Genomic DNA, 10,957 nt, shown 5'->3' on the forward strand with positions numbered 1-10,957 from the left:
AAATAAGGGATTTGGGTTGGCATTTATAGTCGATAATAAACTAAAACGCCTCATAACATATTTTCAAGCAGTTAATGAACGAATTTGTAGGACACGAATAAAGACTAGCTTCTTCAGCTTATACATAATAAATGTTCACTGCCCAACAAATAATCAAGACAAGGACACCAAAGTAGAGTAGTTTTACTAATTAGTAGAGCAAACATATGACCTGACACCAAAAACACCAAAAAACGACACTAAAATAATAATAGAAGGCATAACCTACATAGATACATGAATGATAACGGCCAATATCTTATTTACTTTGCAGCTAGTAAAAACAAAATTGAAAATTAAAAAAAAAAACAGCAAAAATTTGCAGAAAAATAACTATTATCAAAACTAAAGTAATCGTTCAAAATGACCACCGCCTTGTTGAAGGTAAAGTCTTACTCTTTTTGTAAATGTCTGAGTTCCTAATCTCGTCTGGGTTATTTTTCATTTCTTGAAAGGTGTGTTGAATCCGTTCAAGAAATTCTTCCCTACTTTGTACTTCATGGTTATAAACTTTTGATTTTAAATATCCCCAAACATAATAATCGATAGGATGAAAATCACATGATCGTGGAGACCAAATATGAGGACCGCCTCTACAAATCCATCTATTGGGAAACTTGTAGGATAAATAATATCTAACTATGCGCCTGTAATATGGTGCAGCACCATCATATTGATAGTACGAGGCATGTTTTTTAAGTAAGTACCGTTTTGCGATTCCGCCGCAGAGCTACGGTCGGCGTTCCGCGCATGAGCGCTGGTTACCAACTTCTCTTGTCTACGCACTGACGCCATTACAGTCTGATTCTTCATTGTATACTTGTTTACTCCAGTGTTTAAGATGCCTCCAACAATCGTGAGTAACGCTGACTGTGAAGTACGGGCTGTTATACGATTTCTTAGTGCTAAAGGCGTAAAACCGATCGATATTCATCGTGAGATCGTTGAAGGTTACGGACAAAACATTATGAGTGATGGAATGGTAAGGAAATGGGTGAGAGAATTTAAAGATGGCCGCACAAATGTGCATGATGAAGAACGGAGTGAGCGAAAACAGACGCTTTACAATTTCATCATTGTCCGACTGCTTTCCTCAGTATTCTCGTAGTGTTTTGTATCGCATTGTTACCGAGAACTTGAATTACCGGAAATTGTGTTCACGTTGGGTTCCAACAATGTTGACTGATTTGCACAAAACCCAACGTTTAGGCAGTGCATTGACTTTCCTTGAGCGGTACCACAGTGAAGGTGAAGATTTTTTAGACCAAATTGTTACTGGTGACGAAACGTGGGTGGCCTACGTCACACCAAAATCGAAACAACAATCCATGGAATGGCGACATTCATCATCACCCAAGGGAGTGAAGTTTAAGCAAACAATTTCTGCCCGGAAAATCACGTGCACAGTTTTTTGGGACAGAAAAGGAGTATTGCTAATGGAGTTTCTGCCTCGTAATGAGACAATCAATGCAGCGTCTTATTGTGAGACATTGAAAAATCTGCGTCGTGCAATCCAGAACAAAAGACGTGGCAAGTTGAGTAAGGGTATCGTTTTGCTGCATGACAATGCCCGTCCACATGTGGCTAATCAGACCAAAGATCTCATCAAATCATTTAAATGGGAAACTCTAGATCATCCTATATACAGCCTTGATCTGGCGCCCAGCGACTACCATTTGTTCCAGCACTTGAAGAAACACCTGGGCGGTCAGCGTCTTCAAGACGATAACGAAGTCAAAACATTTGTGATGCAGTGATTAACAAGTCAGGCGGCAGAATTTTATCAGGAGGGTATTCAAAAACGGGTGCCAAATTATGAAAAGTGCCTCAATATTCACGAAAAATATGTAGAAAAGTAGATTAAGGTACAGGTAAAAAACACGCCTCGTATATTCCACCTGTATTGATACTTTCATCGTCTAGCAGTACTGGTAAAATATTTTCTAAAAAATCTAAATAAACTTCACCGGTTAGGGTGGGAGGTAAAATATATGGTCCTATTAATTTGTTATGAAATATGCTACACCATTACACATTAACAAAAAAGTTATGCTGCGAGTGACTTTGCCTTATGGCAAATGTATTTTGCTCTGCCCAAATGTGTCCGGTCCTGAGATTGTATACCCCGTCCCTCGTGAATTTTGCTTTATCTGTGAATAAACATATGTGTGCAATATTTTTGTGGTAGAGCAGGAAATATTCCATGAGTTGCTATGAAATGCTACTAAAAATGCGTTGACAAAAAAATAAGTTGTTTTGCAAATATAAATTAGTGATCGAAATGAATATGTTTCAACTACTAAAGACTGATTTAACACATTCACTTTTTTTAATAAAAAACAGCCACGCACCTCATAATATTAGACAAGGTTTATTATTCACTATTTTACGGCAAGAATCTCTATGATAAGGTCCAGTTTATAGTAAATGATTTATGTATCAATTAGTTGAAGACATCATTATATATCATAAACCTCTTTGCAAATGGGAATCCACAAGGCAATATATTCCATTAGAAATTTATCTATCACGCTACAGTCTCCAACTCACGATTTTTGGCTTAACAAATGAACACCTAATACACCTGACTTGCAAGACAAAAAAAATGAAAGAAAATAATCTAAAAAATTAAAATTTGGGACTTCTGCTTATTTTCAGTAACAGTTCTTATTTGAACAAGATTGTTAGGTTATCTCCCGTACTAAAACTATATGATGCCGCTAACGTCAAGTAGTCATTTATTCAGCCAGCTCTTATTTGAAACTACAAAGGTTTCTTGCGACATTCACAAGTTACCTAAAACAATTAATTCCTTCCATAATGCTCCCTCGGTCTCATTTAAATTTCGTTTCGATTGCGTTTCTCGTTTTCAAAGGACCTTTAATTATCCTTTTCAGAAGATACATTATGCATATATATGTACACACCATATTTTAAACGTAACCCTCTTTTCTCTCTAGACCTTATTTGAGTTTTGTCAAGGAGTATTGTCAATTAATAAAGTTAATTAACACCTTTTCTGAGCCATTTTGTATAACTTGAAACATAATTTACTCTATAGTTAAAATGGCTGCTTTTTACCTTTCTGTTCCAAGCCCAGGTTAATTAAATTTGGTATGTCGAATACGATTTACAAAATATTATATAAAGTCCCATTTGGGGCTTCCTTTTTTTGCATAGTTTAGAAAATGGAGGCGTAGTTAATGGTTGATGTGTAGATGCCAAGTAAAACTTGTTATTTATATATTGATGTAAAAAAGTTATCACGCTAAATATTTTATATTTTGGAAATAAACCAGAATGATTGTAATTAAAAAAACATTTTTGTTTTTGAATTTTCAAGTTCCAATTCGGAAATCGTTGTCAAAAAAACTTGAAATATAATATATAACACAGTCTAATATCCACGTAAACACAATCAGTGTGCCTTTTAATTAAATTGTTTTCGCCCATTTTACAACATTAAAATGTGAAAACCTTGAATTATCTATGTATGTCTGGCCGTCCGTAAATACAACTCATCCGTTATTAGAACAAATAGAATGACAAAATTACAGCATCTCAACAACCCACAACACAAATCATGCAGATTCAAACTACGTAGATTCAGCCAAATAATCAGACTGATGTACACCATTATAGATAAACTAGAAAACATTATTACTAGATTAGCAGGTAGATTAGACGATTTATCAAGCCGCCTGGCCGCACTCAAATCCAGAATCCTTTAAATGGCTATTATACTTAAACTGGTAATATGGAATGCCAACAGTATGGCTCAACACAGCCAAGAGTTAAAAACATTTTTAATTGTAAATAAAATTGATATAATGCTTATTTCCGAATACACAATTCCGCCACAATTATCAAAAGCAGTATAAAATATTACGAACTACAGGCAACTAAAATACCGCACCTGCAGGAAAAAAAAAACATAGTAATTAAAGACTGGAGTGGACCAATCACTATATCATCATTATACTTCCCTCCCAAACACACAATAAAGCAAATCAATTTTCTAAAAAATAAACCTAACAAGGAGTTTAATTTTGATGCCATTACACAAAAAATTGGAGAAAAGAGAATTTCAAGAAAGACATGACAAAAGAATCGAACACCAACCAATAAAGCTGCATTTATCAAAGCAGCAAAAGACCTGAAAAAATGCTAAGTGATCTAAAAAAAACACATCAACTGCAAAATACCTGAGAGAGTTATTGCCACTAGAAGCCACAGATTACACCCGTTGGAAGGTTACCAGAAAATTGTTACGGTCACAACATATACCTTCTTCTTCTTAACATGCCATACACCAAAGTGCGTAGGCGACTATCTCATTACTAGAATTCTGTTCTTGGCGGCGTGACACAGCTCGCCTGTATTGTGTATTCCTGTCCATTCTTTAATATTCCTTAACCAGGATAATTGTTCGCGGCCGGCTCCTCTCCTACCTTCGATCTTCCCTTGTAGGATTAACTGTGGTATTTCATATTTTGCTCCTCTTAATATGTGCCCAAGGTAACCAATCTTGCGTTTTTTAATTAATTCAAAGAGTTCTCTTTCCACGCCGGCTCTCTTAAGGACGTCATCGTTTCGAACTCTATCCACCCAAAGTATGCGCATCATTCTTATCAATGACCACATTTCAAATGCTTCAAGTTTGTTGATAGAGGTTTTTTTCAAAGTCCACGTTTCCATGCCATAAAGCAAGATGGACCATATGTAGCACTTGACCATTCTGTAGCGTATAACCACCACCACAACATATACCACCTATCATAAATGAGTAACGGACATTGGGCACGCACTGATGACGAAAAGGCAAATATATTTCGCGAACACTTGGAAAATACCTTTCAGATATCAGTGGAATACAATCATTGGTTTACTACCAATTCTTGCTAAAATTCTTGTGAAACTCATAATAAAGAAATTAAGTTCTTTCTTAGAAGAAAACTGCTTAGTTCCTGACTACCAATTTGGTTTTCGATATAAACACGCTGCAGTTGACCAAGTGCACAGTGGTGTTAATATCACAAACCAGTGTTTGGATGAAAACCTATTGTTCTGCAGTCTTCTTGGACATCACACAATCTTTTGATAAAGTTTGACAAAGTACAGGTTTGCTAACAACTACCATCTGAATACTATAGGATATTTAAATCCTACATAAAAGACAGATATGTCCAGATAAAATGCAGTACGGTAGTAAAGCATTGAGATCTATAAACTCCGGCGTACCTCAAGGTAGTGTGCAAGGTGCGCCTTGCACTCATATCTATTGCACACGACCGTCCTACCCACTTCTGATCAGTGTTCCTTGGCAAAATTTGCTGATGACACCGTCATCCTCTCGTCGCACACAAATTCGATCGAAGCATCTAGAAAGTTACAAGTTCACCTAAACACCATTTAGATGTGGTTAAGAAAATGGCGAATCAGGGTTAATGAAAGCAAATCAAGCCATACAACTTTTATAACTAAACGTCTGACATGTTCTATACCACAATCCGAGAATGCAAAATACCTCGGTGTTCATCTTGATAGACAACGTACTTGGAAAAACCACATCTTCATTGAATTCTGTTAAGAAATGTTATCAAACACTTTTGTTACTTTATGTTTTTATTATTTTTATCTATCACACATGCACTAGTTCAAACTTTATAACTGAAAATAAAGAAAAGAAATTGTATCTTACCTTATCATTTTCAAAAGAATAATCAATGGTTAACATGTGGGCTGAATAAAGAAGAGACTGTAAATCAGCTCCTGAATAATTTTCTGTTTTCATAGAAATGTGTTCCAATGATACATCATCACTTAAATTCAGATTTTTAGAGAGTACCTTCAAAATTTCGAACCTATCTCCCTATAAAAGAAATATATAAGTAGACTTATTTTTTAATTATACCTATATCATTAAATATAAAAGAGTGATATTGCTGAGTGTATTCGGAGTGTCATATATTTAGATTTTTTGCCCGTTGTATGAAATAATTGCAAAAATCCGAATAATTATGAAAAGTAGCAATAGCATTTGATTTAAAATAACTTTCCATTTAATTATAACAATATTAATATTAATATTAATATTAATAATAATAGACCTCAGCTACATGATGAAAAAACTACAAGAAGAATATACCAAGGCTGGCCTAGAAATTAACCTCGCGAAAACAGAGTACCTATCTACAAGTGAAGAAGACATAGAAGATCTACAGATTGATGACAACGTAACAATCAAAGGAAAGGATAAATTCAAATACCTGGGGTTTATAATCACGAAAAAGGCAACAACAGAGGAAGAAATTACACAAAGATTAGGACAAACAAGAACAGCAATCCGACAACTTAACTCAGTATGGTGGGATAGACACCTAAATATGAAGACAAAAACGCAGATTTATAAAACATTAGTGAGAAGTATTATGACATATGGGGCTGAAAATTGGATCATAAACAAGAAAACCAACAGTAAGATAGTAGCAACAGAGATGGAATGCCTGCGAAGATGCTGCAGAGTAACAAGAATGGATAGGAGAAGTAATGACGAAATAAAGCAAAGAACATCAATAGAAACAGACATACTAACATATATAGAACAAAAAAGACTAAAGTGGTATGGACATGTAAGAAGAACTAGCGACAGCAGATGGATAAAGAAAATAACCGAATGGAGCCCCATAGGAAGGAGGAAAAGAGGACGACCCCGAAAATCCTGGAGGAACGAAGTAGACGACGCCATGAGTAAGAGAGGACTGAACGATGGAGAATGGAACAACAGAGAGAGATGGAAACGGTTAAGCGAGGGAAGGCAGTGAATACTGTAGAATCTCTAAATATATATATAATAATAATAATCCATCAATTTTGTCGCCATGTTATATAACGTTACTACCTTATATCCTTAGTATCACAGGTATGAAAAATAAGAAACTTGGGTCCTGCATGGGTCCTTGACTCCTCAAGAATTTTTCTCCAGTCGTCCCTATCCATCGCCTTCCTCCACCAAGCACGTATTCCCATATTTCTCATGTTTTCATCGATCTTATCAAGGAACCTTGTTCTGGGTCTTCCTATTCATCTCTGACCAATGGGTCTATCAGGGAGCGTTTTTCTGGCTGACATTTTGTTCCATCCGCATTACATGCCCTATCCACCTCAGACGTCCTATCTTAATATGTTTTACGATATCTGGTTCCTAGTATATTCGAGTTGTATCATTTTCTCCACACGCCATTGTCATTCACTGCTCCATTAGTACATAGTACTTTTCTTTCGAAACATCCTAACATGTTTTCATTACTATTTGTTAGAGTCTATGTCTCTGAACCATATGTTAGGACTGTGCGCATTATTGTTTTGTAGAGTTTTATTTTTGTATTTCTCTATATAACTGTGGATTTATGAAGTAGATTCGTTTATTGCTTCGATGACGTCGTTTTCTATATCAAGTGGTCGTAGGATTTGTGGTTGCGTGCTTACTTTCATATACTTCGTTTTGTTGGTATTTATTTTTAAACCCATTTTTGTAGCTGATCTTTTCGTACAGCGTTTTCCGCAACAATATTGATATCATCAGCATAGGCAAGGATTTCTACTCATTTATTATATTGAACCAATGGTTGTGATTTGTGACATACTTTTTCCATGGCCAGATTGAACAGTATAGAAGAGAGAGGATCTCCCTGGCACAGCCCGTTATTTGTTTTAAAAGGTTCAGACAGTTCCCCCTGAATTCGTACTTTACATTCAACTTTTTCAAGACTTAGTTTTGTTAAATTTACCAACTGATTTGGTATTCCTAGCACTTTCATTGCTTTGAATATTTCTCTTCTATTCAAAGAGTCGTAGGCTGCTTTGTAGTCTATAAATATGTGATGAGAATCTATGGACAACACTAAACCAGTCATAAAATTGCAACATGCTATAAAAAGTAAAAATAGTTTTTATGTGACTAGATAAAAAAGTTTGGCATATACTTGTTGACAGGTAAAAAAATTGCTTTTTTTATGAAATTACTTGGGGCAATTATTGGGAAAAGCAAACCTTTCGCGTTTGAATCGGAATCAATAGAGCAATATAACTGTTACTTGGGTATCTTTACCTCGTCAGACGCTCGAGCTAATTCAAATTCAAACCCGAAAGGTCCAACTAATATCTCCAAAATACTTCCCACTTTCAGTGGTTCGCGCACAGAGCTGCAATCTGCCGTCAAAGCGACATCCGTCAATTCTCTATCATTTTTAATATGGGGATATATTGTACCGGTATTTTGACTTTGCTAATTATGTTAACTATTCGTACTAGACATTTGTTCTTTAATTAATTTTGATTTATTTTTGTTAATTCATTAATTTATTTATTTATTTAATTCCTTTAATTTTTTTTGCAAATTTTGCCTATCTAAAATTAAAATGTTTGAATTTAGTACTTTACCTCATTGGGTAGGGGACATAATAACTGCTTGTCGAGCCTTCCGGGTCTCAGCAATGCCGAATCCAAAAGATCAGGTCTCGAAGTAGCTGCCAAAACGCAAACACCTGTCAAAGATTCGACACCATCTAATTGTGTAAGTAGTTGATTCACTACTCTATCCGTTACGCCTGTATTGTCATGACCACGTCTAAAACAGTTAAGATATATATTGATAAGGTGTGGCTACCTCGGGTTAAGACTATATATATATATATATATATATATATATATATATATATATATATATATATATATATATATATATATATATATATATATATATATATATATATATATATATATATATATATATATATATATATATATTGCAAAGAACACGACCGTTAATTAAATTTAAAATATATTCATAGTTTGAATTGCAGAAGTATGATCGGTCAATAATTGACAAATGAAAGTCGTTCTTTTATTTAGAGACGCTGGATGTTTGAGAATTTGGCACATTTCAAGGATGTACCGTTTGTGATAATTTTGTTGTTTGCACAGAATTTTGGTATTCATGAAATCGATAATTTTGTTTAATTGAAATGGCATGTTATGCAAGGGCACAAGATGGTTTCGAAATCCTAACGTCGCTTTTGTGAGACAAGCCCTCTTTAAAAAGAAGAATCTCTCAATCCACTGAAGTCCATTCTCATAGATAACTCCTATCCGGCATCCATCATCAATAAATTTGACACACCCAACGGGCTAACATCAGCGTCCATTTCCAATAAAATACAGATGAATAATTCCCCTCTCACTCCTGAACAAACCACAAAATATGCTTCGCTCCCGTACTTCCCACAAAACACGAACAAGCTTAACAAATTTTTTAAAAACTTACCCGTTAAAATAGCCTTAAAAAACACAAGAACCTTAGGAAAGTTATTGTTGAAGACAAAAACTCCATTGGCCCCTCTAGAACAAACTAATGTCGTCGATCATATACCCTGTGAGAGTGCAACTCTTGCTACATTGGCCGGACCAGCCGCTCTCTTCAAGGTTGACTAACGTCACACAAAAGCGACATTAGGATTTCTAAACCATCTTGTGCCCTAGCACAACATACCATTTCAACGGACATCGACAACTTGAGCCAGATATATCACTCTCTCATCAAACAAAACAAATAAAAAAAAAACCCTTACAGGACACGAACTATTCCTATTCTTCTTCCTTTTTTTTTAAATAATACTCCAAATCGGTCCATTTTGCATTGAGTATATAATACATTAAATAAAAGGAAGGAAAAAAATAAATCCTTTTTTAAAAAAGGTCGGTCCCTTTTCGTTTACCAATTCCCTCGATAATCGTACTTCACTGCAGTGCAAATAAACACATTTACGAAAGCAAGCCACATGTGAAATTATGACATTCTACAATGGATAGAAAACAATTGAAAAGATTATTGTGGTTTGACCCTTGAAAGAGCTTAAACTAACATCCAAATGAAGCCATCAAATTAAATAAAAAAAAAATCAACAAATAAAATAAATGAACAATAGTCCTCTGTTACAGTTTTTCTTGTGTTTTTGTTTCTCGTTTAGTTTATTAAGTTTTAATGTTAAGTTATCGTAGAGTTTTTATAACATCTAAAAAGCCTACAATTTTTTTTTGTAAGTATGAGCACTGTTCGTTTTTTACTTATATTCTAAGATCATTTCTATTTGTAGAGAACTGATAATGCTTTAAAAAAAAAGAACAAAAGCGAACCGTATTCTAGTAAATCAATGAAGTAGTTGACGACTTTCATTTGCCAATTATTGACCGATCAAACCTCCGCAATTCAACCTTTAAATTCATCGTTTTCAATATAAGTAATAACAACTTCTGCAGTTGATACGTCCTCTTAAAATAGAAACAGAAATTATCTTTCCGTTTAAAACAATGATAAAAGCTATAATTGTAAAATTAAGAGATGATACCGTGATAGTGTAAATAAAAAAGCTTGAATTTAATTTTAGCATTTCTTGTAACTATAAAAATCGATATTCCTCTCCAGAATAGTGCACTATTAATTTTCTATATTCTAGTTGCTGATTTCTGTAACTAAAAAATCTAAATTACCACAAAATATTTACCTGGGTGCTAAACTATCAAATTCGTCAAAAAATAATATGCAGGGTCTTGCGCTCTGAGCTCTAAAAAAAATAAATAAAATAGAAGCATTGAGTTGATTTTAAATGACATAGTTACCGTACTTTTGAAATATATCCCTAACTGCCTGCTCACTAGCGCCAATGTATTTGGATAATAATTCTGGGCCTTTAACAGAAATTAACCTCAATCCGCACTGTTTCGCCGCTGCAGCTGCAATTAGAGTTTTACCAGTGCCTGGAGGTCCATAAAGTAATAGCCCAGATTGAAGCCGAAGTGGAGCGTTAGAAAAAATGTTTGGATACTGCAATATGCGTAAATAAGCATGAAAACATTATCT

The 10,957-nt window shown here is 34.6% G+C and overlaps 1 protein-coding gene across 1 annotated transcript in view; it reads right to left on the reverse strand.

Moving 5' to 3' along the window:
• Pex1 (peroxisomal biogenesis factor 1) overlaps positions 1-10,957 on the reverse strand; it is a 32,923-nt gene that overhangs the window by 2,565 nt on the left and 19,401 nt on the right. The window contains exons 9-12 of the mRNA XM_072532555.1: positions 10,722-10,921; positions 10,602-10,661; positions 8,482-8,668; positions 5,741-5,911 (exon numbers count right to left, since the gene is read on the reverse strand). Of these exons, the coding sequence (XP_072388656.1) occupies positions 5,741-5,911; positions 8,482-8,668; positions 10,602-10,661; positions 10,722-10,921 (618 nt within the window). The remainder of the gene's footprint in view (positions 1-5,740; positions 5,912-8,481; positions 8,669-10,601; positions 10,662-10,721; positions 10,922-10,957) is intronic.

Source organism: Diabrotica undecimpunctata, chromosome 5, assembly GCF_040954645.1.
Source record: "Diabrotica undecimpunctata isolate CICGRU chromosome 5, icDiaUnde3, whole genome shotgun sequence".
NCBI lineage: Eukaryota > Metazoa > Arthropoda > Insecta > Coleoptera > Chrysomelidae > Diabrotica > Diabrotica undecimpunctata.